This window comes from Trichoderma breve, chromosome 3, assembly GCF_028502605.1.
Source record: "Trichoderma breve strain T069 chromosome 3, whole genome shotgun sequence".
Lineage (NCBI taxonomy): Eukaryota > Fungi > Ascomycota > Sordariomycetes > Hypocreales > Hypocreaceae > Trichoderma > Trichoderma breve.
In genome coordinates this window covers 3,056,317-3,081,680 of record NC_079234.1, presented here as the reverse complement: position 1 = coordinate 3,081,680, position 25,364 = coordinate 3,056,317, and the positions used below count along the sequence as shown (strand labels likewise).

The following is a 25,364-nucleotide window of genomic DNA, read 5'->3' as shown; positions in this document are numbered from 1 at the left end:
CCCCTTTTACTACACTGCCCATAGGTAATTAGAACAATCCGACATCGTGATTGCGTGCGCCGCAACGTCTCGACAATCATCTCGACTTCCGCTCGGCAGCCGCTCGGTAGCCAATCGGAGGCCGCAGTTCCCACTTCCAAGCCCAATCATCGTGTCACCATCGACCGAGAGCCATCATTGGGTCGGTGACGAGCGCAACGGTTCTCGATCCTTCAACAGGATCAATTAAGTAATAAGAAAGTCAGATGAAAGGGAGGGGGGTGTTGACGAGGCATTTGGTGAATGTATACCACGTCGTACCGGCATAGTACGAGCATGTTTCCCAGCTCACTCACTGCTGGTGCACAATATCTGGAGAGGATGCCACCACTTTGATCAACACCATCAGCCGACTCGCCAATGATACTCCAAGGTCATGTCGCACAGAATGCACGCTCTATAGTTTTCGACGTCTACATGGCATCAACCATCGGCGCCATGATTCAGTTAATCAATATCTGGGCAGAAAAGTTCATGCGGTGGAGGCCTAAAACAGCTCTCTGGCATCAACGCCTCCCCCCGTTCACCCGTATCAATATCCATTGATGTCTTTGACTCATCCGATGTACATACGGTATCACATACAAAGCATGCATACCTAGGAGTACTTGATAGAAACCTGATCCGTTCTTATGTAATGGTGCCCAAGTTTGCAGCTCGCCAGCTGTGCATGGACCTTTTTTTTTGTTTGTTTCGACTTTTGCCGGATTCATTGCTACACTCCCTCGTTGCCCCATCACGCTGCGTCAAAGATGAAATGAAACGACATTGGATACGAATCAAAAAAAAACACAGTGCGTGCGCTTCGGTAGTCGTGCGACATTTCTCCACCGTTCGCACTGTCCTCCGAAACGCCGCTTACATGGGACGCTTTTTACATGGAGCATCTGACGCTGCATCGACGTTTTCTTGCATCAGCAAAAACGTTGCTTGAATAGAATACGCTCCCGGCTTTGGGACACGGACCTCGTCCCGCCGAAACCATGTCGGGATCTCCGGAACCAAACTCGGCGAGAAGCACGCCGCAGAAAAAAAAGATACGCGGGCAAGAATCCCTGCACAACTTGCGCATCGACGATTCCATGGAAGCCGGGTCAAGCGTCAGGGCCGCTGTACTCGTAGATTTTGAGAGCGGCAGCCGCCCGCCACTTCCGAATGGGCGCAACGGGTAGTGCTGTAAGGCTTGATTGTCTGACTGGAGAAAGGATACTTGTCATATATTCGATGGCTCTTTGAGTTTGCCTTGTGGGGATCACCGGTGTCCCTATGCGAACTGCTGCGGAATCATCTGTTGTGCATGTGTCGTTACAAGCTGGCACTAACACTCATGGCTTCTCTTTGACGTTGGATCGTAGAATAAAGAGGCCGCCTGTCGATCCATGACCGACGATTTCCGCAACAGAAGTTTGACTGCTATCCAATGCGGCGGTACTTTGACTGATCAGCGAGAGTACCGGCAAGGTACACGCACTGACATAGATCATCGCCTTGCCAAACTGCCAAAACTGCGCCAAACGAGGGCTTGGCTGACTTGACATGCATCCACGTCCGTTTGGCTCCCGCCTCCGAATCAACCTTTCTGTCGATCCCCTCGCATATTTTTCCCGCAAGCCAAACTTTCACCCTTATGCCAGGGCCCAGAGCCACGGCCCAAATTCAAATACAAACCTTGTTGTTTCTCGCACATGGCGTCGACCCAAAGAATAGAATCCCTGCCTGGCTGCTTCGGCTCCGTCGTTTTTTCAATACCGCGTACGTCATGGCCGGGTCCACATAGCCTCGTGACGTCAGCGAAGCCTCTTTGTCTTCTACCATCACGCCCTGGCATCTTTTTTTTTTTCCACCAAAAAACTTGGTCGGCTTCAACAAAACAAAGTGGGCTTTTGGTACGTAATTCAGAAAACGCCAAAGGTACGGTTACTTGTTGAGGTTAACCCTCTTTTATTTTTAATACTTCCTTCCTTTCAAAGTTCCACAACTCACACCCCCCCTTGTACGTGGCCTTGTAGCATTTTGCGATGCCTCAGGACCAAGATGCGCTCTACAAAGTCGGCCGCGGTGGGGCAGGCAACTACGTCTCGTCGAAACAGGCCGACGAGGCTTCCAAAGTAAATCCCGACCCTGGCTCTCCCAGAGTATCAATATACCCCCTCCAGTGGTTTCTAATACAGCGCCCGCCTTTTAGGATCTTGAAGCGCAGCAGCTAAAGGCCATTGCCTCTTCCTTCTCTTCGCCGTCAGCGGCCCCGTCGCAGCCGCAGGGCCCCGCAAGAGCCGGCCGTGGAGGCGCCGGAAACTTCATCGACCCGTCGTATGCCGCGCAGAACCAGGGGCGGCTGGCAGACGAGACGGGGGCCGCCGTGGCCTCGAGCCTGAAGAAGAACCCGCAGCCTCACCGCGCGGGCTGGTCGGGGCGCGGGGGCGCCGGCAACTACAACTGGGAGCAGGCCGCTGAAGAAGAGAGGCGGCAGCAGGAGGAGGAGAGCAAAGCAGAGCTGGATAAGAAGATTAAAGAGGCGGTTGAAGGAGCCTTGAAGATGCCGGAAAAGGCGCATCAGCACGTAACCAAAGAGGAGGAAGCGGAAGAGGAGCAAGGGTGAAGTGCAAACTGTGGACAACACGATTTCCTTCAACCATCCTGCAACTGAGGCAAGCCCCTGCGTGATATCGGCCCCGGGGCCATGATTCTCGGCCGGACGAATGCCTACTATATTCAAGAGAACATCTTCAGAAGCAGGAAAGAGCCTTGAGTTCAAGCAACCGAGGCCATGCATCGCCGAGACTTGAAGCATACCTGCAGGCCGAATTATTACGGGCTACTGCCGAGCGCACTTAGATAGACAAGTCCTGACCTCGTACCGGCCCTTGAGCATCACCACAAGAAAGAAGCAAATCAATATATAGTTTATCATATATCGCCTTGTAAATTATATAGAAATTAAACTACAGTATTTTAACGAACTGCAGATCGTCCGCAACCAATCAACGTCTCCAATGCCCCTCCAATCCATGCATGCACATCATCCACGAGTCCAACTCCCAAGCCATGCATCTTCCCCGGAAAAACTATTGCCCCGCACCCATCATCCGTCCCTAGCAAAACTTCAACTTTCTCAGAAGCCGATTCTCTCCAAACCCACTCCCAGTATTGCGACAAATCAACCTCCCAACAATCCACAGCCAACACTGTCAATCTCACTCATCCGAGATCAACAGAAACAAACTTCACATCATGGCTTCAGTAATGGCTTGGGGCGCCGGTGTTGCCGTCGCAGCATTCCTCGTACGTGCACTCTCTTCTCTCTTCGGCTTCGTATAAGCGCAACTTCGCCATCCATGTCACACTTGCATCAAAAACCATACATGCCCTGAAATACAGCATCCGAAACAATAAGAATACGACCAACAGCTAACACTTTTTCTTCTTCCACAGGGCCGCGCAGGCTTCGTCGCCCTCCGTCGTTCCCGCGGCGGCGTCGGCGCCATGGGCAAGGCTTTTTACAAAGGCGGTTTCGAGCCCCGGATGACCAAGAAGGAGGCTTCTCTCATTCTATCACTAAGGTAATAACAAGCACGAAAGACAAATCATTTTGTGATGAAATCAACTAGGACTAATTCCATTCACCCACAGCGAGCGATCCATTACCAAAGACAAGGTCCGCAAGGCCCACCGAACGCTCATGCTCCTCAACCACCCCGATCGAGGCGGCAGCCCGTACTTGGCGACTAAAGTCAACGAAGCAAAGGAATTACTGGATAAAACTGTCTGACCGAAGCTGAGCCGGTGAACTTGCAAAGAAGCGGAAATGAACAGCCCCATGTGTCCAACCACGTAACGCATTATTACGAACCCGCCGCGTTGATAATGAGAGAGAGAAAAAAGAGAGAGGGTCGGTTTGGGGGGCCGTGTGTATATGTCTTGTACGATATTCGATTTCCATAGCGATTGGCGTTGGTGGGTTGGTGGGCTGAATTTGAAAGCCATCTAAGCGACTCATAGCTAAGGTATGGGAAAGATTTTAGAGATGAAGGAGGCTAGCTACATGAAAGATTTCGCGGCTTGCCACTTCGGGGGAAAAAACAAACCCACAAGAAGAAAGAAAAGAAAATACCAAGTCTCAACTCAAGACGGTTTCATACCCACTTCTCCATTCCTTCAACCTCGGGCTCCTTTATCTCGACATCCCACAGTGCCGGCTTGTACTCTTCTCCTTTCGCCTTTGCTTCCTTTTCCCGAATCTCCTCAATAGCGACGCCGATCAGGGCACGAAGAGTAAATACGGCGTCATTGCCAGCGTTGTGCAGGTGCTTGCTGCGAATTGATAGGTCGTTGAGTACGGCCACAAGGCCCTTGCCGCTCTCCCGTTCTTTCCAAGCCTGGTGAATATCCTTCGTGTCGAGTTGCTCAACAAGACCTCGAAGGGACAATATCTCAAATCCTACACTCGAGAGGTACTTGATGTCCTGGTTGGCGTCATGACCAACAAATACCAGCTGACGCTTCTTTTTTATATACGGCGCCAGGATTTCCAGAATTGCTTCGGGAAGCTCACATTCTTCCGGAAAGGTGCTTTTACTATTAATAGATTAGTAGAAGCTCATACAAGAAGAGGGTGCTTTGGACAATTACCCAAAATCAAAGTAGCTAGGACACCCATGGACGAAGCGATGGTTCACCAGGCCTGCATACTCCTTGGTTCGAAGGTGGTATGCCTTGATAAACTGCCACCAATTGTGGCCACCAGGGCCCGATGGCACACCCTTGAGGTCCTTAACATCAAGGATGGCTATCCCAACTTCAGACACGGGATTCGGCGGCATCTCGATGGCCTCGACGTCCATGCAGAGGAAAACAACATTTTCCCCCTTGCTGCTGTCTGGTATCAGATGAAGAAATTCTTGGGCCTCGTAAAGCATTCGCTCTCTGTCAAGCTTTTTCTGAGCCGCCTTTCTTCCGTTATCCTTCTTCTTATCGCGGAAAGCTGGCCTTGGCACCATCATGTTCCAGGTTTCCTTCCAGTCTTGCTGAATGGCACCATGCGCGGCCCTGAAACTGTCCCAGTCCACCTGATGAAAGTCTGGGAAGCTTTCAATCTCCAGGGATTTTTGATCTCTTGATCTCTTCAGGTATCGCGGCCTTGGCGCATCTCCCTGGCCGAATTTCATATAGAAGCGATCTTGGTTTGCGCCTCCCGGGATAGCGAGTGAAGTTCCGAGCTCTCTGTTGATGCTCTTGAGAAAGTATTCCAGCTGAACCGTGGGCACCAGCAGACGAGGCTTATCACCAGGTTTCTCAGGATGGTAGAGGTAGAAACTGCAAGATTAGTCAGAATGCATTCATGATAATCCAAGGGATACTCACAAATCCCAGACTCGATCCTCCAATATTTTGTCAAAGAAAACCTTGGCCTGTGGACTATGTCAGCAACATACCCTCTCTATATTTGTATATCAGAGCAACAGAATCCTGTACATACCCGAGGCCTGTTCACCTTGCCGATGAAGCTATTAGGATAAGCCAGAACGACCTTCCATGAACAAAAGCTGATGGTCTCGTCTGCAGGCTCTCCAACAATGAATTTAGAACAATCCAGAGGCATTACTGGAGGCGAATCGTCAATCTTCATAACCGGCGCCTTCTTCTCTGGCAAAGAATGGCCCACGGAATTCCAAGTGTCGCGGCCAGCGTCGTATCGTGAGGCATCTTTTCCTCCTGACTGAGGTGCTACTACGGCTGGAAACTCATCCTCTGAATCGATTGATGCTGTCTCGTTGAGTTTTTCCTCTCGTACATGTTCGCCGTACTCAACATTCACCCCGAGGCCCTTGAGCGTCTCGAGGCGAGATGTGAAGTCGAAACTGGCCATCTTGAGGCTAGGCAACGATGGACGATATGTTTGCTTGGTAACACCGTGGATTGAATTCCGAGGCAAATGAATAATTTGTGGCTGAAATCAAGAATCTAGATGCGCTGAAGAAAAGAGAAACTGAAAACACGGAGACACAGAAAGAAAAGAAAAAGTGTGCTGGAAAGCGAGGTGAAGGGCAAGGTGAAGCGAAACTGAAGTGCAGCTGATTGGGCAACATGCAGCTGTAGCGGTTGGGCAGGCACTGACGAACGGCCGCCTGCACAATCAGTTCACACAACTTGAAAACTGCAGGCAATAAATATAACAGCAACAAACTCCAATTCAAAGCATCACAAGGGCAAAATTTAGTACTCGCCACAGATGGGGTCGTTTGACAGAATAAATCTATATGAGCAGAGTTACGTGGCGATAAGCAAGGAAACAAGAAGCTGTGCTGTGGTTCTTAATCCTGTCAAGGGGGCACATGTGTACCATTATCCCCTCGTGTTTCTCTCATCTATTCGTTATAATCATATATTTACATGCTCAATCATCGCCTTTTCAGTGTTTCGGTGCTACATAGTCCATCTACATACTGCCCGCTTGATCAAATAAGTGCAACTCCCACCTATTATCTTCATCTTGACTTGTAAAACTATCACACAGGTTAGCAAACAACAACGAAAATTCCCACAGACCAACAGCGTGCGGCGTTACTCACCTCATCCGCCTCTTCAGGCGTAACTGTCGACACCTCCAACAGCTTCTTGTCAATCAGTCCCTGTTTCGCCCACCTCAGCTTGAACCAAAAGTCTCGCCTATCGCCACCCAGAGCCCCAGAAAGCAGGCTTTTCTTCAAGTCGCGCACAAATTCGTTGTACAGCCCGGGCTCTTCCAGGTTTGTGAGCTCCTCTCTCATTGCCCCGATGCCCTCCATCGCTTGAGCGTATTTGCTGTCCCCAAAGCTGTCTGTGATGAGGGATCGTACAATGGCTCCCATCTGCTTTGTCGCCTCGGCAATCTGTTCAACCTCTTCTGACGAGTTCAAGGCTCGCTTGAAATCGGGGATTGCATTCTCGGGACTAATTGAACCCTTCGTTTCTTCTCCCAAAAGAGCATCCACATCCAGCCCTGAGATGGGCTTGACCGCTTCTCTTTGACGTTTACCTTTAGCCTTGGGTGGCACTGAGGGGACGTTAGCATATCAGACTCCAGTGTCTGGGATGTTTGTATATAATCACCTTTCTTGACGTCTGCAGCTTGGACTAGGGAGTCGATCTTGGCCTGCACTGTCTCAATCAGTTCCGTCGGAGGAGCTGCAAATCTGAGCAAGACTGGGGGGATTTCTGGTATTGGCCTTTCTGGATGGACTGCTCGTTGTTTGATAGCATGGGTGATGCGATGTATTGCGGGGTTATATATTTTATCAATGGTGGCATATTCAGCAGGTTCCCTAACAAAACGAGCAAGATTAGCGATGGAGACTTATATAAAGGGGCCTTCTTCATATACTCACCCATCCTCGTCAATTCCATAATTTGATATATCCATGGCGTCCACGTAATCGCTCATCGCCTCGTTGAGCTCATCTGAGGGCAATAAGCGATGGCTGGTGAGTGTTTGACCACTGACAGTAACGACTCTGTCCAACGGAGGGAACTGGTACGGTCTAATGTCTTCTGCAAACGGAAGAGGCACATCGTATAGGCAAACGTAATTGGGCTCCATGTGAGGCATCAGCAACAACATTATAGGCTCCTTTTCGTCCTTGGCCACTAGACGGGCCACGGCGTACGAGTCAAGCTCTGAAAGTGCCCACACCAGAGAGCTGAATGCCAGCTCCGACTTCTCGTCGTACTTGGCTGCAATGGTGACGCAACTTTCGCCAAGGTTAAGCAGCAACTCATACTGGAAGACGGTTAGATGGAATCCCGGTCTGGCGTCGACAATCAAGACGTTACCTTTTCTTTTTGGACAAAGCCAATAATCTTGAAGCTTTTCTGCGTCTCTAGCTTGGTGACGTTGTGATCAGACTCACTGATGTGAACTGCTGTCCTGCCATACTCATACCCCTTGGCCAGAGACTCAAACTCGACGTCACGTTTGCCACCGGGAGCATCTGGATCATTGACCTTGTATGTTCTCGCCTGCTTAACGGCTGTAAGCTCCACTCCATCCATCTTCTCGTCTTCTACTTCCTGTGAAGCCCCAGCCTGCTCTTCTTTGACCACCACAGTGCTGGCTGTTGGCGGCCTAGCAAGATGTGTCTTGAAGTATCTCTCAACGTGGATTTCCACCACCGCGGGGGCGTTTTTCGGATCTCCCAGGGTCAGGAAGCCGTCATATGCCTTGTACGGCTTGACTGATTTTGCTCGTGGCTCGTTCATGTCGTCAATTGCTTCGACTATGGAGGCAAACCTTGAGTCTTCACCGCAAGCATCCACTAATTTTTTTAGAGTCTCTTCATTTTGTTTCTAAAAAAAACCCGAGTATTAGAGATGATTGAAAACAAGCAGGTAAGACACGACATTTTCGTGCTAATTACCTTGATCGAAGGCTTGTCTTCTTCCTTAAAGCCATAATCGGGGGCATCAAAGTCAACGCCCCTTGTATATCAGTCAGCACCGTGACCATTCCAAGACGCCATTTCTACTCACAAGACTGTCAATTCAATACCCGAGTCGCGCATCTTCTTTGAAATGTCGTCAATGTCATCCGGGTCTATCTCTCCGCGGCCGTCGGTAACCAGACAAATCTGCCGCTTCCACTTATTCTTCTTGGTGTAGGTGTCAATCATGTCGACTGCAACCACAATGGCTGATATGGCGTCACCATCCTCGGTCCCGCTGGGCTTCACTTTGGACTGAAGAGTCTTGAGGCTGGTCATTGTCATTGGCCCCAAAGGCTGCAGGATAGAGATGTTCTCGTAACCATCCTCACCCAGCGTGTGGTTGGTCTCATCGGTTCTGAGTCCAACCACGCCGACACACAGCGTCTTGCGGTTCGAGGCGACAACATTGCTAATCTTGTCCCACACATAGCTCATGCTCCAATCAAGATCTGATTCCTTTCGGTCCCCATTGGTGGCGGTCATGGACGCGCCGAGGTCGATGATGAAGACAGTCGCTTCCTTGTCCGCCATCGCTGCGAAGAAGGAAAAGATGAAGAAATGAAAATGAAATGAAATGAAAAGAGGAAATCGCCAATTGCTCGTCTATTTTATTCAACCCAGCAAAGCAGCCCCCGGAATCAAATCGTGAAAGCTGATAGGCCCGCCTTTGCTTGCACCCTCGCCCAGATTTAGGCAGACGACGCCGTTTCGCTGATGGCCAGTTGACAAGCCCCAGTTACAAACGCGCATGTATCGCGACATCACGTGACCGCCTATGACCTCACGTTTCATCAAGGTAAAGGTGTATCGGATGATCGGAAACCACCGTTGATATCGGCCCAACCAGGGTATTTTTGCTCCTCAACCTCAATTCTGCCCAGCCTTGGTGTTAAGCTGGGGAACGGCAACATGGTCGCCTCAATTATTACTTCGGTGGTTCCGTACCACATCATCTCGTGGGTTCTCCGTCTAAGACAGTGTCTTGAGTGATCGGTGAGCTAATGCCAGGCTTCATGTTTCGACTGAATTAGATACGGCACCCTGTTGGGAACGACATTCTTTCATGTGCGTCACAAAAGATCCCATCTGCTTCCTCTTACCTCAATCTCTTACGTTTCCACCTGAGACATGTCGATTTCAGCTTTCATGAGAATTGGACCGCCGCTTACATTACACCACGCTACTGCAGTCCTTCATCAATGGCATCGTCATGTTCCGAACCGTCGACAGGCCATCCTTCTCCGCCGTCCAGAGCAAATTGTTCCCCATCTACTTCGGCATGCAAACCGCAATCCCCGCGTTCCTCGCTCTGACGTTCCCCGGAAACGCCCTCTTGGGCATCAAAGGTGGCATCAGCGGCCTGCTTGAGGCTCCCAACAAGTGGAGCTCCTTGCTGCCCATCGCAACCATGTTTGTCAGCGGCCTCGTCCAGCTTGCCGTGCTGCTTCCCGCCACTATCAAGACCATGAAGGACCGCCGTGGACAAGGTAGCTAGCCCCGACCTGTACCCCTTCAATTTGTTGAGATGAAGCCATTGGGAACCCAGAACTAATGAATGAAATCCCCCTCATCAGCCAAGCGAGACGGACAGGAGTGGTATGACAAGGATACAAAGTCGGATGAGATGCGTGCCCTCAACAAGAAGTTTGGTATCCTGCACGGCATCTCTTCGCTCGTCAACCTCGTCGAGTTCGTTGCCCTTGTGGGCTACGGCTTCTCGCTGGCTGCTCGCATCCAGTAAAAAGGGGGCAATCTCATGGCATTGCAGATATGTCATTGTATTATATCCATTATTACGACTCGTTGGTATATACTTGAGCCCCTCTCGAAACCTGCTCCCCTCTAGTACAACAAGTAAAGGATTCTCGCTAGTCATGCAATACGAATCACGGCCCAACTGTGAAGGTTTATTGTAACAAATCCATTTTTTGCCCCCAGAAAACATCTCTAGCCTGCTGATGCTCTACTCCCCAGTAGCCACTCGGACACTCTCTATGGGTATATCTCCGCTTAACCGTTGCGCCACGCAAATAGAAAGCAAAACATGTAAAGTCGTCAACGTAATCGGCATCATCGTCCTGCGCCGGAACCCTTCTGCAAGGCGCTGTCGTGGAACGCTAGTAGTTCCCGCTTGGCCGCCTCAAAATCTCTCGCTTTCTGGTCCTTGTCCTCGGGTCGGAGTGCAGCGGTTTGGGCTCTGATTTGGTTTGCCTTCATCTGGCCCTGGATGCTCCATCTCCCAGGCTGGCGCTCAAGGGCCTCCTTGACGTCGATCTCGTTGGTGGGCTTCGGGTACTCTCGTGAAAGAGGCGGCAGAGGGTTTGTCAAGAGTTTATGTGCGAAGCCGCCAACGAACTCGTGGGATTCTAGTGTAGGAGTTGAGGTAGCCGAGACAGAAGGAGTAGAAAAGTTGCTGTTGGCAAGACTGAGTGACTCGGTGGTCAAGCGAGGGTTTGGTGTCTGGGTATCCATCGATGATAGAGAGGAAGTTGCAGTCTCGCAGCTGGTAGATAGTAAAATGTGATACTCAGGCGAGACGTTGAGTAATCGTTGTTGTTTGTTACGTAGGTGTAATGAATGCTTGCGTTAGGTATTCAAGCACGGTGTTTAGGTTGGAGAGTTGAAGAGTTTGCAGAGTGGGAGCGTGGGAGCGTGGGAGGTATTTGTAGTTTGACAGAAGTATTTTTTAAAAAGTGGGAGGTTCCTATTTTTATTTCACCGAGCATCTGAACTTGTATTTTTTTCTCGCCGCCTTATCGGAGCGTCTAAGAGCTCACGAGTCAAGCTGTCCAGGCTCTGCTAGCAGATTTCTAATGCAAGCAAGCAAGTGACTCCCCGTCGGGCTGGATGAGTCTTACCCGGGCCGTGGAACCTTGTTAAACTACCCAAGGAGTTAAAATTCCCTTGATGCCTAGCAGAATAAGGTAATAAAATAGCACCAGCACATCAATTTTGTTTCCTCGTCTTCGGGGCATACTTGGCGATTCTCCGGCCCTTGTCCTATCGCCTTTCCATGTGAGCCGTCTATGAGAGTCTACTGACCAGAACGCCGCCTTATCTCCTGTTGAGCAGGGGTTCTTTTTTTTTTCTTCTCTCGGTTCGGCCGGGATCCATAATTTCGAGGTAGCCACATGGACGCTTTGCCTCATTAAAACGTTACGCCATCAAGGGTCCTCCGAGGCCTTGTATCAGCCACGGCGATCGGACTATGCACTAAAGCCAGGGAATTGCCGATAAGAGCAACGTCTGCCCGGAAGTGAAAGCCGGACAAGTTTGACCGACGCAAAGTGTGACCGGGGGAGCCACAAATCCGTGCTCATGCTTGGTTTATACGTTGTGCCCTGTCCCCTTGTTCTCCTTACGACTGTGAAGTGATTCGCGTCCAAATAGTGGCAATCATGAGACGTGAGAGTAATGGGGATCCACGAAACGACTCCTTCTGCCTCAGCTGGTGAACACGTTACGCCAGGGATGCCTTGCACTGTCACGGACGTGTGCTCGGTCCAACAAGAGGCTAGAATGGCTTCACTCGCGGAAGCGCAAGTCCGCCCGGTTTAGCGACGATCATACAACGAGGCTTGGTGTAAGAGGAACGCTGCGCCGTATAGAGTCCGTTCATGGAGACTTGGTCGGAAGCTGCCTCCATCCCGTGACAAAATCCACATGTTTTCGGATTCGGCTGCAGCATGTACAAGTGCCAATAAGGCAGCAATACATTCATGACCCCATTGAGAAAGTCGACAGTTTCGCGAAGGAATATTCATTACATAGAAGCAACCCCCACGACGAAGCCTATTGGCATGATGATGCGTATTGGGTCAGCTCCATCCACACTTGCTCGTGTACTGCCTAAAATCAGTAGGGAAAACATATACGAGTACATGCAGAAGCATCTTTGGGCTTCAAGTCGAACGCCCGCAGCAAAATGAAAAGCAAATGTAATTTCTTCATGCCCCACAACTAAGAGGTAGCATTCGAGCCTGAGTTGTTCGGATTCGCGGCTCACTTTGAGTCTCGGAAGCGTCATCTACGGCATTAGGAATTAAGAGAAAATGAACCTGAAAAGAAACCCGGTTTATAAATTGGCCCTTCTGTCAAATAAGGTATATCCGGCTTGGCTTTGCTATGACGTAGTCCGGCAGCCACACTTCTGCCTCCGAAATCGCAACTTTTGACTTACCCTACACTCCCAGCATCAAAATTGAAAAACAGCTGCTCCTTTGTGACCGCATTCTAGATTCGTTCAGTGCTTGCTTCATTGTAGAGGACTGTATAGACAAAATATTCTTCATTCTATAAATAGGATCGTCATAAATGATCCTGATATGCTGCTGCAGCTGAATACAGCAGGTGCAAGGTCTCGAGCGTAATTCGTGACTAAGCACCAAGCAAATGCTACATCCTGACTCATTGTTAAGCCTGCCACATTCACTAAGATTCAATCCAATCACGGGTCAGTTAAAAAGACGGTGATTGATGAGACGAAATTTCTCATCAAAAATTTCATCCGTTCCCTTTATAACACATAGAGTTTTAGAAAATGGCTGCAACGCCAAAGTATCTCACCGGCGACGGTGCCGGAATCAAAGAGTTCATTGATAAGTTTGACGTGAGTGATTTTATCATTTCCTTCCTGAATTCACTCTCGTGGCGGTCGCTCACATGAAGATGTAGACATTCCTCTTCGACTGTGATGGTTAGCCGGAATTCACCCTTCCAAAGAGCTGAGCAGTCTCTCACATTTGCTAGGTGTACTATGGAATGGAGACCACGTGTATGAAGGCGTTCCCGAGACAATCTCTCTCCTCAAGTCAAAAGGTTGGGCAACTCCCTGAGACACAACCCAGCTCAAACTCATCACTCACACACATTCTCTCGTCTCTTAGGCAAAAGAGTCGTGTTCGTGACCAATAATTCCACAAAGTCACGGCAGGACTACGTCAAGAAGCTCGAGAAGCTGGGCATCCCCTGCGACGCCGAAGATGTCTTTGGCTCCTCCTACTCCGCAGCCATCTACATCAACCGCATCCTCAAGCTCCCTCCCGGCAAGAACAAGGTCTTTGCAATCGGTGAGTCCGGAATCGAGACGGAGCTGGCCTCCGAGGGCATCCCCTTCATCGGCGGAACGGACTCCAACTTTAGGAGGGACATCACCCCCGCTGATTTCGAGGGCATGGCCAACGGTTCGATACTGGACCCCGAGGTCGGTGTCGTCCTGTGTGGTCTGGATTTTCACATCAACTACCTGAAGCTCGCCCTCGGCTTCCACTATATCCAGCGCGGAGCCATTTTCCTGGCAACAAATGCGGATTCCACTTTGCCCATGCACCATGCATTCTTCCTCGGCGCTGGATCAATCATGATACCCGTTGCCAACGCCGTCGGAGAGCAGCCTACGATTCTCGGAAAGCCAAGCCAGGCCATGATGGACGCTGTCGAGGGCAAGTTTCAGCTTGACCGCGCCAAGACGTGCATGATTGGCGACAGGTTAAACACCGACATCAAATTTGGCATTGAAGGGAACCTGGGCGGAACGCTTCATGTGTTGACCGGTGTAAACCAAAAGGCAGACTGGGATCGTGAGGATGCGATCGCGGTGCCGGCTTACTATGCTGACAAGCTGAGTGATCTTCTTCACGGTGCATAGATTCATGACATTTAGACTCTAGATTAGACCTTTTTTTTTTCTTTTTTAGATGTGGTATGATATAATAGACAAAAAAGCATTTCCAATATTTTTCCCAAGTCCTAAATCCCCCCTCTTGGTTTATCCGTATATAGCGACTATTGTTTTCGTAGAAAGTTCTATAAGTACACCGTTGGAGCAGCTCATTAGCATCGAGGTTGTGCAGGTATTATATAGAATTCATCATTTCAGCCCTGCTTCTTCTTGTGCTTCTGCTTCTGCTCAGCACGCTTAACCAGCTCGCTCGACCTGATGACTTTCGGCCCAGGGGTCGCATACGGAATCAGTGTCTTGGGGATGAACATGCCAACGTGATTTTGATAGGCCTTGTACTCTGGATATTTACCGGACGTGATATTCTCTGTAAGGTTAGTGGAGCCCTGGAAGAGCAAAACCAAGAGGACGGCGCCGATACCAGCCCAGCTGTATGGGGTGTTGGTGGCGAAGCAGCTCCATTGGTAGAGCATGAACCAAATGGTTTGTTCACCAAAGAAGTTGGGGTGTCGGCTATAAGCCCACAGGCCCGTTGTGATAAAGCCTCTCTCCAGCTCAGCCGATGTATACCCACTGGTAAGTTTCCCAGTGTCTTTGTATTTGTATTTGGCGGTTTGATAAGCTGGCATGGTGTTAGTTCGGATAAAGAACCGGCTTTTAAACTAACGGTGAGTTCAACATACCCCATTGCTGGCCATCGCTTATCCATTCGCTCAGGACGAGAAGAATCTCAACGCCGGCAAAGACCAGATCAACTGCCTGAACTTCAGGCTCAAACTGAGATGACAGCAAGATGACGTACGCCGGCACACACGAGAAGAGGTACAGGAGGATGCTCTGAATAAACGAAATGAAGGTGACGTTGAAGATGAACCAGACAACCGAGTTGAGTTGCGCTTTGACAATCATCCTGCTGAGAGTTAGCCTGCCTCGTACTCTACTGCAAGATGACATGATGATGTGATGTGCCCTTACCATCTGTAATCTTCCGAGCCAATGTTGTAGCCACCACGTCTCCAGTAGTTATACGTCAAACGAATCTGCAATGAGCCCGATGTCAGCAGTGTCCTGATAAATCTAACCACATCGCACTAGTACACGATATGCACGTACACTCCATAATGTCGTACAGATAGCAATCAAATCGACTCGTCCATGCGGCAAACCAGCTACACGTGCCCAGAGCGCAATGTGGACAACGTATAGGTTGGGCAGGATGCTCCACAGCCGGTCGATCTGAGAATAGTTGCGATTGATCTCGGACACAATCAAGGCGAGAAGTCCAACGACAAGAGACGCAGCAAAGCCTGATATCAGGGGATTCGTCGTGACATAGAGCTCTCTCAGAGCATCCAGGCTGTCGATGCTCTCCCAGATATGGTGGGGAAGCTGGTAGAGCTGGGGCAGGAAAGGCTCAACGACCTTTGAGTAGTCGACGCAGTCCTGCAGGGATTTGACCTGGGGCAGAGCCATTGCGGGCGAACGCCAGATGTTGAATGAATTGAGGGTTGAGACCAGCTTGTCGAGCATGGGCAGCTCAACCCCCGTCATGGACTTTATATATGCGGCCATGGCGGTCCAAGTGCTCGTACAGGTATGTAAGGGATTGATGGAATCAATGCCTATGACGGAGGTAGAAATCGGTGGCGGACCAATAAATGGGCCGTAGTTGTTGGCTGTGGCCGATTGCCTCCAGCGCCTGCGACCGTGCTGATCGAGGCGCGGGTTAGCGTCTACAGGCCGTTTCAGTGCCGTCCCTAGCCTGGAGTTTCAGTGTTTGGCGATGCGCTGCTTGACCTCGATCTGGTACTTGACCACGTACAGTAGCTGGAGCTCTGGTGGGGCGATGGTGCAGCTTTGCCGTGCTCCAGTAAAATCTCGGCTCAAGCTCAACTTCTCTCATTCTATCCGATCTGATACTATCACGAGCACACGGTTCCACACGTGCAGCTGTCAAGGAGCAGCCCCGTCAGTCTCGGCAGGTCAAGCATAGCGTGAAGCTTCCGCAGAATGGCAGTTGAAGGAATTCCCGCTGATTGGTGACTCAAAAACGCCTGGTGGAGGTCAATGTATGAAAAGAGAGACGTGAATCTCGATTGGAGAGCTCCATGCACTTCACCCGTCGGTGTTTGTCCGCCCTCAAGCCTCGAGCCATGAAAGTCCTCTGCGTGGCTGAGAAGCCATCCATTTCCAAGGCTGTGGCCGGCCATCTCTCTGGAGGCTCGTTCTCAACAGTGCGTACACGCTCAAGTAGTCCAGAGTGATCTTTGGCGAGGGAACTGACATGAATCCAACACAAGCACAACACACGCAACAAGTTCATCAAGAACTACTCGTTTGATTTCGACTTTGGACAGCAATGGGGATCCTCAAATGTTACCATGACCTGCGTCACAGGCCATCTAACCAATGTTGAGTTCACTAGCGAGTACAAGAACTGGAGCCATCCTCCACCAGAATCGCTCTTCACTGCGCCGATAGTGACGAATGTCCATGATGTGGGTAATACCAGACTGGCCCGTATGAGTTGATGCTAACCAATGAACAGGATAAAAAAGACATTGCCAAGAATATAGCCGATCAAGCCAAATATGCTCGTCTACTGGTGATATGGACTGATTGCGATCGTGAAGGAGAGCACATTGGCCAGGAGATTGTCGACGCAGCCAAGAAGGGCAACGCTGGTATCCAGGTGAAGCGTGCCAAATTCAGCAATGTAGAACGAGCGTATGGACCATCTTCCGTTTTGTGGTATTTTCTTGTGCTGACACCTCCTTTCCCAGCCATGTGCTGTCGGCAGCCAGGCGTCTTGTTGAATTGGATGAGAAACAAGTTAATGCTGTTGCGACAAGAATCGAGCTGGATCTTCGCATTGGATACGCGTTTACGCGCTTCATAACGAATAACCTCAAGCATCTGGGTGGACCTCTGGCAGATCTGGTTCTTAGCTATGGTACGTAGAGAACAACTCCACCTTTATCTCATACTAAATGAAGTCATGTAGGTTCTTGCCAATTCCCAACTCTGGGCTTCGTCGTGGATAGATACTTTCGAGTCAAGAATTTCGTTCCCGAGCCGTTCTGGGGCATTTCATTAATGCACAAAAAAGAGGGCAAGCAAGTTCGGTTTTCTTGGGCTCGTAACCGCCTCTTTGACCGGATGACGGCCGTGCTCTTATACGAGCGATGCCTTGCTGCCAAAAAGGCCAAAGTCACCAAGGTGCAAGAGAAACCGACCCGGAAGTTCAAGCCACTGCCTCTCACTACCGTCGAGCTTCAAAAGGCGGCGACACGCTTGCTTCGTATGTCTGGTCAGCAAGCCATGACGATAGCCGAAGGTCTCTACAATAAGGGCTTCATCAGTTATCCGAGGACAGAAACCGATCGTTTTGACAAGGGCATGAATCTGAGGGCCCTGGTTCAGAAACAGACAACAGACCAGCGCTGGGGCCCCTTTGCTCAGGGACTCGTCAACGGCGGTTTTCAACAACCAAGAGAAGGAAAACATGACGACAAGGCGCATCCGCCTATTCATCCCATCGCGCATGTAGCACCGACCGCATTGAGCTATGACGAGGGACGGCTCTATGAGTATGTTACGCGCCGATTTCTTGCATGCTGCTCAGAGGATGCTAAAGGAATGGCCACGGATATTGAGCTTCTGTTTGGAGATGAGCATTTCAGCACGCGAGGAATCATTGTGCTTGAAAGGAACTACTTGGACGTCTACATATACGAAAACTGGACTGATAGCACAGAGCTTCCGAGATTCACCGTTGGTGAGCAGTTTGAGCCTACCGAGGCAATGATGACCGAAGGTAAAACATCGCCGCCAAATTATCTTACTGAAGCGGATTTGATCGCGCTCATGGACGCCAATGGCATTGGAACCGATGCCACGATGGCGGAGCACATCCAGAAGATCCAAGACCGAGAGTACGTGGCAACTACAACGCGGGGAGGCACGGCAGCTACAGAGGGGGACGAGGATGGGCCGGACGAAGCTCCAGCTACTCGAGGCGGTCGTGGACGTGGCAGAGGAGGCCGTGGCCGAGGAGGAGGTGCCGGCGGCTCAGCAAGAGGGGGGAGGGGAAGTGGACTGAAAGTGTTCGTGCCAACTCAACTTGGCGTAGCCCTTATCTTGGGCTTCGACCGGATGAGCTTCGAAACGAGCCTCGGAAAGCCGTTTTTGCGTAAAGAAATGGAGCTGCAGATGAAGGCCATTTGCCAAGGCAGCACAACACGCCGGGCGGTTCTTGAACAAAGCATTGCACAGTACAGACAGGTATTCCTTCAATCTCAAGAACAAGTGGGAGTCCTTAAGCAGGTGAGTGGAGTCCTCCTTATTCGAACATTGCATCCCTTGATAACGTTTGTACTTCATGTAGGCCTGCCGCGAGTTCATCTTTGGTCAGGGGCCAAGAGCATAACCCGACTGAAAGCGTGTCATCTTCGTACTCCTCTCTGTTTGTATAACAGCTGTATCATGCTGGTGTTAGCTCGTGTTATCTCACATGCTCAACTCAGCCTAGATCTAATCAATCGCCGATGCACACTACAATCCCGATCTCGCTTTCTTCGGGGTAACCAAACCCTACTCTCTGTCACCATCATCACACAAAAATGAATAGTTCATTTCCTGGATTCGACACGAGCGCGTCATTCAGCTCCTTAATACTAGCCTATAAATAACAACCCCATTACGGAGCACAGCTACCTCCTTTAAACCTACCAAGGTTCTCGCGGGACCCATCCAAGGGGGCGTGCAAGAAATAAGCGTCGCCGCCGATCGCTGAAGTCGTTGTACCTGTTCATCAATACGTCACTAAAGAAAACCAACACGGGTAATACTCCACAAATCTCTTTGTCTGGGCACTGGGGCTCCAGCCCTCAAACTACCAACGAAGCCACTCGTTATGCGGAAATTCGAAAACAATATTGCCTCGAGCGCACAAAGAAAAAAGTGGGATGAGATGAGATGAACAGAAATGACTCTTATCGCTAAATAGAACCGTTTTCGAGAATGTCGGGTCCATGTTCGGCGTGGCTGACACACACACACGCCTCATCAACTATTAACACGCTTGGCTTGTCACTAACAACCACTTACACGCTCACACACACACCCAAATCGAGAAATGGGGGGTCACATGGAGGCGCGGTAAATGAATCGTTACCAATCAGCTTATCTATCGAGCAACGTGACGGTTGCACAGCGTTCAACGGTTCTGGTTTTAGAGAATCGCTGAGAGCTGTTGGAGGAACTGCACAGTACCAATTATTCGTACTCTACAGATAGAAGCGCGGACCGTTTTGTCTAAGTATACAGTAAGTAGCGGCTTACCTGTTTGCAGAACATTCGGAGGCGGATGTAGTTTCTTGTCCGTTGCGTTCGCCGTGTTGTTTTCCTACTAACAGTTCTGTTACTGCAAGTGCGTGCATATTGTCCCATGGGGATTCGTGTACACCCAGATGTAGGAGGTACGGGCAGATACATGCGCAGAGCATACTTGCGCAGGTTCCGATGAAGTTGAAGAAATGGCTCCCGCTTGGGCCGGTCACTCGGGCAGAACCAATGCAGGGAATGATCATTCAGTGTCAAAACGTTGCTTCTTTGCGGATAGTGTCAAGATCGGGATCGCCTGATTGCCTTCGCAGGGCATTGACAGGCATCCATCAATCCGACCAGCTGCGTTGTCGGACTACCCCGATTGGCTGCCGGCCGAACGCTTGATTCTTCAGTGCGCGCCATCACATACATTGGCGCCAGCCAGTAATGTGGCCGTTCAAACCACACTGCGGATGCGCGTTTTGACGTCGGATGTCTGTCTCTGCCTCCCATAGCCGTGTTTGCATATTACAAGACAAAGACCCGCGGCAAGAAACCTGTTTGCGCCAAAGGGCTGAGACAGACCCAGAGGGCGGTTCTGCCCACAAGCTAAAGCCGGCGGGGAAACTAGATGGTTCGGCTTTGTGTTTGCCCAGTCGGGCAATCGGGTCTGCCCACGGCTCTCCATGGTTTCGAGCATCGTGACAGATGGGAGGTGGACTCGGACTCCATGTGCTCCGTACTAGACGGTTCATTATCGCAGCCGAACAGACCGTCTCATTGTCTAGTCCGATAACTAACGGCACACCCCGCTTTAGCAAGGAAGCCGTTGGCCGCGATGCCGCAAAAGCATGGCGCGCACAAACGTCGATTTCCCGCCATGGCCATGGGGGGGTTTGATGCTTATCGCGATGGAAATTGGCGCAAAGCCTCGCCTACGCCCGCGTCAAAGCCCTAGAATCAGGGCTTGGTTTCTTTGTTCTGTGCACGAGATGAGTGTCAGATGGATCGCATGGTAAAGCCCAGCTACAATGACGTTGCCTGCTGACGTGCAAGGTGGCATTGCCATAAGACTTCGTATACCACCATGTAAAGCGCAGGTTGGTTGAAGCAGGCAATATCCATACACTGCGGCGGGGTCTACTGCTATCTCCTGGGAATAGTAGGAAGTAATACCGGGAGCAAGGGCACAGGCAAAACTACCACCTACCTGTCTGTATATGGCTCGTACTTGGCGATATGTACTTGTCTATGACATGACATGACAATACGTTTTTGTTACGTCTCATGGATTTTGTCTGTGGCCCTCGTTTGTGCCCCCTAAACAAACTAAACAGAAACCAACGACAAATGCCGAGCCAGAAGCAGCTCGAATTACCCCTTTCCGAGGCATAAAGGCCTCGCATCGTCGGACGGGTCAAGCCAGGTGTTTGTACGAGGACCACAACTCCCGTCGAATAAGAGCCAGCCCGCGATGAATGTGCGCGCTAGCTGGTTCCCCAGACTCGGGCCAAGATGGGGCCATGGAAGCCGTCGACGACAGCCTGGAGAGACGCCTGCTTGCACGTTGTCCAGCCCGTGGCCGAAATGCTCCGACTATCCCCGCTCCCGAGTCTCAGTGATAGGCTCATGTTAGAGACTCGCGGTTGTGCGCGCGGGTTTTGCTAGCTGCGACTTACTCGTTGCCCACGTTAGTCGGGTTGGCGACTCGAGCTCATGGTGTGTGAATTCGCATGTACGAAATACATGAACCGAGGAGCCCTGCCAGGTGCTTTAGCGATGCAGGAGAAGATGAGGGACAGTCAGCTCGAGTCAACTGGCAGAGTAAGTCGGCGGGTGAGAGGTATCACCAAAGTACTGGGGTCCGTCTCCGGTGTCGCTGCGCCAACCGATATGGAATTGGGAATGCGACAGTGATTGAAGTTTAATCAGCCATTTTATCAGTACAAAGGGTCTGCCTTAATTCGGGAAATACTTTAATGCCCGGAAGAGCGCCTTTGGCGTAATACATGCGCCTCTTGAGTGTCAAGCCCTGGGTGATTTCCCACGTACGAGTATACAGTACGAAGCATCTACACCGGTTGGGCTCGACTTGCTGATACGAAATGCCCCGACCCAAGCACTCGTCAAAGCCCCCGTTTCTGCCCTCTCGCTTGACCACGCACTGCTCCTCCTCAAATCGACGCCAAATCATTACCTTGCCTTAGCTGGTGGTCGCATTGGGCTCCGGGACGCCGTGCCGCGGAGCGTATCAGCATTTAGAAGCTGGGGCTGGCTCATGCACTATGTATAACCAACGAACCAAATCGCTGTTCGCCATATACAGTATTTGAGTGGTGGCCGACAATTTTTCACCTCATCACCGACTTGCGTCAAACGAGCGTCTCTTAATCATTGCCGCCTTGATCTCATCTTATCTTGGGCTGCAAGTTGGTGCTTCCAAAAACGTCCATGCAATTACAAGGCATGGATGGCCAAATCCCAAGTCATGGGACGGGCTGAGGTACAAAGGAGTACTGCCAGGTACCTGGAGCCCGCCCGGCGACGCGCTGCAGCCACGCCCCTCCCCTCTAAAGCCTCTAAACCTCTAAACGGTTCCAGCGCACAGTGGGCCCGTTTTTCTTCCCTGGGGGCGCCCGGCTTGGGTTTTAGAAGGCTGCAAGCATCTGGGGCGTGCGGCTAGCAGTCGCGCCTTGTATCTCGTGCCTGCGCATGTACTCAGACTCGTACACACGGCCTTCATAATCGCTTCAGTCGCACCCTTCCAATCCTTTTCCTTCTCCCTTTCTTCCTCAAAGCAATCACAACAACGCAAAACCGTGCAAACGATTCACATCGGGAATCATCTGTCACAGTCTCGATCGTCGCGCCAGCCCTGCCACCGAAGCCCTTTTCTCTTCTTTCCAACATCGCCTTTGTTTTGCCAGGCTGTCTGTCACTGGTTTGCTCCTTTTGGTACGTACTCCGCAGGCACCCCTGGCCAGTGACTCAACCCCCTTTGCCAGCAAAACTTGCATTACCGCTGCTCGAGCATCACCGCCTCTTGCTTGCTTGCATGCATGCGTTTTTCTTTTGTTTTCTTTTTTGCCTTCTTCTTCCTTGTTTCGCGTGCGCCGGGCGAAAAACCAAAAAAAGTACATATACTGACCGAGTCGCCTCCCTTGCCGCAGACTTAGCTCCCAAGCATTTGCAAATCCCGGTAAAAGAGAAAGAAAACAATGGCTTCTTTGGCGACTGCTGCCCGTGATATCCCCCAGGCCTCCTTGAGCCGAGACAACTTAACTGCTGTAGCGGCTCGGAGTGATCCTGCGATGACTGTGACACGATCTCGGGACCTCCCGACCCCTCCAAACTCCATCTCTCCCTCCTTGCCGGCCCATGGCCTCAAGGCCCAGCTTCAGAAGGCCAGGCTCGACCCTATCGACTCTGACTTGGATCTTCACGACAACGCCAGCGGAAGGTCGCTGTCCCCGGCGCTCGAGTCTGCAGGCGCCATCACCAGCTCCATGCTGGCTAAATACCACCTGCCCGAGATTCTGCTAAACCACGGACCGCTGGCCATCCGCCACATCATGGGATACCTTACCACGTCAGTTCCTGGATTTTCCGGCATCCCGCCGACCAAGGCGCGCAGGGTGGTTGTTGGTGCGTTGGAAGGACGTGGTGGCGAAGGTCGCGGTGTCGATGGGGACGTCGTCTTCGAGAAAGTGGGTTGGGGAAGATGGGATGCGCGCCGACGGGGACAGGCTGCCCGACACCGTCAAGCAACTCCGCCCAGCGGCCCATCCTCGTACACCGCTGGAATCCCAATCTCTAGGGTCAGCGGCCGGGGCTTGAGCCTGAGCAGGGCGAGGCTGAACATGGCCGGGTCCAACGGCGGGGATTCGGTGCACTTCTCCCACGACGACCTCTATGACATCTCCATGATGGAGCACGAGGCCGATAAGATGTCCATGGATGATGACTCTGCGTCGGCTTCCTGCTCCGAGGCCCCTGACGATGATGTCGCTATGAATGATGACCCGGAGGATGTGACGGACGACGAAGACTGGGCCGCCGTCGGAGCCGCCGCTCTGCGGGCCGACTCATACCCAAACATGGCCGCAGCCTTCGAGTCCGGCCTGTCCTCCAACACTTACGCTGGCGGGATGCGCACGCTGCCTTCCACCTTTGGAGGTGTGGCGCATCCACCACAAGTCAAGATTGACTATTCTGCGTTCCCTGGTCCCTCGGACGCTCAGGAGCGCGAAGCTGTCGAAGCCCTTCTTCGACTAGGTTCTGTATAATACCAACTGCATGCACGGCGTTTGCTTTTTTTTCCTATTTTTAATTGGTTGGGCGCGGCTTGCTTCTTTTTGGGTTCCCACGGTGGGAGGGTTTTCACTCGGTTCTGGGTGGGCTGGTTGGCTGGACCATGGAATACGTGTCACGCAATGCCCGGGGCGGCGTCCCGGATCAAACCCTTTCATGCTCATGACGACACGGTTGTTCTGCACGCATTGATGTTATTGTTTTGGACCCTTTTACTTTCGATACTCCGCACGCGGCATGTTTCTGTTTTTGCGTTTTGGCCCCTCATCTTCCCCTCCAAACTGAGGGGAGGATCACCACTCTTTTCCATCTGCCTAGATGGAGACGAGCCTTGGGCGGCTCGCATACCTCACTGCGGCCCTAGCCTATATCGGCTTTCGATGGGACTCTTCAAAAGAGGAGAGAAACGGACACACTGATCCGAGTCACCACCAGCACTCGCTATTGGGATGTTTTCTGCCTGGATTTTGGCAACTAATGCCCGTCATGCATGTCGGAGAGCAGTGTCCTTACTGCTTTGTGGCACAACCCGCATACCGGAGAACTCTTATACCCTCGTCTCACGACGAAAACTTTTTGGGTCTTCCCTTGATGGGATGACTTGCCCCCTTTTTCCATTTCATCTTTTCCTATAACGGGCAGGGCATTTTTCTTGCACATACACATTTTTTGAAATGAAAAAAACTTAATAATACGGCGCTTTCCGAAAGCGCTTGGCTCTTCAACACCACTCGCGGAAGAAATTTCCAATCTGCCATGGCTGCCCAATGGCGGCACTTCAGGCTCGAGATGCAACAATTCTCCACTTCAGTTGCTTTTTATTTTATCTTATTTTTTTCACACTCCCTTGCTTGATATTGCACAAGAGGAGAGGGGATTGGTTGGCTTTATAGAAATGGGAATGGCATCATGACGGAGAAGGACTGGGTGTTGGATTTACGTGGAGAAAGAGGTCACAAATGCGCAAAGCTGAAAAAAAGAGGAAGTGAGGGGGAACAACAGAGGTGACGTGGCTTCTGATGCTTGTCTCTTTACAGAGCCCCTCAAAGAGAAGGATATATCTCAATGAGGGAAACAAAGAAAAAAAATCAATATTAACCGAGGACTGGCATAGCCAGATGGGTACCTAGCTTCCGGTCTCATTGTGGGACTCGATTTTATAGAATGGAAGTATTGACCATTTCCTCAAGTTTTGGAATTTCTGTGGCATCCAGTGACGTGCTTGTGATTGATAATTGACTTGATGATGTTGGTTGTGCATGTCAAGATGGTTTCACTGCCCGGGACTATTGCTGCTCGTACATGCAGCACACAATGCAATGCCGGCTAGTAGAGGCACAAAGGCAATAGCGTGACGCTTCTGCAGGGAGCTGGGCTGAATAGGCAAAAAGGTTTGCTGGCAAGATGCTAGACGACGCTCTCTGAGTTGTCAGCGCAGATGGGGCTACGATTTACGTACGGAGCAGGGAATGCAGATGAAGATCAACGAAGGGGGAGGAGGGAAGAAGGTTGTCGATCAGATGCGAGAGCCGAGGAGGGGTCCTAAG

General features: G+C 51.0%; 10 protein-coding genes across 10 annotated transcripts; 6 read left to right on the top strand and 4 right to left on the bottom strand.

The window, feature by feature from the left end:
• Positions 1-2,057: 2,057 nt before the first annotated feature.
• Positions 2,058-2,638, top strand: T069G_05339 (uncharacterized protein; the record flags this gene model as incomplete). Its single annotated transcript, XM_056172549.1, has 2 exons — positions 2,058-2,147; positions 2,225-2,638. The coding sequence occupies 2 exons, from the start codon at positions 2,058-2,060 to the stop codon at positions 2,636-2,638; spliced, it is 504 nt and encodes a 167-aa protein (XP_056029407.1).
• Positions 2,639-3,270: 632 nt separating this feature from the next.
• Positions 3,271-3,808, top strand: T069G_05338 (pam16 domain-containing protein; the record flags this gene model as incomplete). Its single annotated transcript, XM_056172548.1, has 3 exons — positions 3,271-3,321; positions 3,472-3,599; positions 3,670-3,808. 3 exons carry the CDS (start codon positions 3,271-3,273, stop codon positions 3,806-3,808), a joined length of 318 nt encoding a protein of 105 aa, XP_056029406.1.
• Positions 3,809-4,172: 364 nt separating this feature from the next.
• Positions 4,173-5,905, bottom strand: T069G_05337 (uncharacterized protein; the record flags this gene model as incomplete). The annotated part of the gene is made up of 4 exons (XM_056172547.1): positions 4,173-4,614; positions 4,669-5,352; positions 5,401-5,447; positions 5,516-5,905. The coding sequence occupies 4 exons, from the start codon at positions 5,903-5,905 to the stop codon at positions 4,173-4,175; spliced, it is 1,563 nt and encodes a 520-aa protein (XP_056029405.1).
• Positions 5,906-6,524: 619 nt separating this feature from the next.
• On the bottom strand, positions 6,525-9,029 carry T069G_05336 (ku70/Ku80 beta-barrel domain-containing protein; the record flags this gene model as incomplete). Its single annotated transcript, XM_056172546.1, has 7 exons — positions 6,525-6,542; positions 6,609-7,072; positions 7,129-7,340; positions 7,404-7,795; positions 7,849-8,361; positions 8,433-8,493; positions 8,545-9,029. 7 exons carry the CDS (start codon positions 9,027-9,029, stop codon positions 6,525-6,527), a joined length of 2,145 nt encoding a protein of 714 aa, XP_056029404.1.
• Positions 9,030-9,407: 378 nt separating this feature from the next.
• Positions 9,408-10,239, top strand: T069G_05335 (uncharacterized protein; the record flags this gene model as incomplete). The annotated part of the gene is made up of 4 exons (XM_056172545.1): positions 9,408-9,454; positions 9,530-9,563; positions 9,688-9,985; positions 10,073-10,239. 4 exons carry the CDS (start codon positions 9,408-9,410, stop codon positions 10,237-10,239), a joined length of 546 nt encoding a protein of 181 aa, XP_056029403.1.
• A 329-nt stretch (positions 10,240-10,568) lies between these two features.
• Positions 10,569-10,970, bottom strand: T069G_05334 (uncharacterized protein; the record flags this gene model as incomplete). The annotated part of the gene is made up of 1 exon (XM_056172544.1): positions 10,569-10,970. The coding sequence occupies one exon, from the start codon at positions 10,968-10,970 to the stop codon at positions 10,569-10,571; it is 402 nt and encodes a 133-aa protein (XP_056029402.1).
• Positions 10,971-13,038: 2,068 nt separating this feature from the next.
• T069G_05333 (haloacid dehalogenase-like hydrolase domain-containing protein) lies at positions 13,039-14,145 on the top strand (the record flags this gene model as incomplete). Its single annotated transcript, XM_056172543.1, has 4 exons — positions 13,039-13,107; positions 13,173-13,194; positions 13,248-13,316; positions 13,385-14,145. 4 exons carry the CDS (start codon positions 13,039-13,041, stop codon positions 14,143-14,145), a joined length of 921 nt encoding a protein of 306 aa, XP_056029401.1.
• Positions 14,146-14,372: 227 nt separating this feature from the next.
• On the bottom strand, positions 14,373-15,750 carry T069G_05332 (uncharacterized protein; the record flags this gene model as incomplete). Its single annotated transcript, XM_056172542.1, has 4 exons — positions 14,373-14,800; positions 14,862-15,088; positions 15,154-15,218; positions 15,292-15,750. 4 exons carry the CDS (start codon positions 15,748-15,750, stop codon positions 14,373-14,375), a joined length of 1,179 nt encoding a protein of 392 aa, XP_056029400.1.
• Positions 15,751-16,331: 581 nt separating this feature from the next.
• T069G_05331 (DNA topoisomerase domain-containing protein) lies at positions 16,332-18,607 on the top strand (the record flags this gene model as incomplete). The annotated part of the gene is made up of 6 exons (XM_056172541.1): positions 16,332-16,412; positions 16,479-16,676; positions 16,727-16,905; positions 16,962-17,131; positions 17,183-18,504; positions 18,566-18,607. The coding sequence occupies 6 exons, from the start codon at positions 16,332-16,334 to the stop codon at positions 18,605-18,607; spliced, it is 1,992 nt and encodes a 663-aa protein (XP_056029399.1).
• A 4,117-nt stretch (positions 18,608-22,724) lies between these two features.
• T069G_05330 (putative sin3 binding protein domain-containing protein) lies at positions 22,725-23,792 on the top strand (the record flags this gene model as incomplete). The annotated part of the gene is made up of 1 exon (XM_056172540.1): positions 22,725-23,792. The coding sequence occupies one exon, from the start codon at positions 22,725-22,727 to the stop codon at positions 23,790-23,792; it is 1,068 nt and encodes a 355-aa protein (XP_056029398.1).
• Between the last annotated feature and the right edge of the window lie 1,572 nt (positions 23,793-25,364).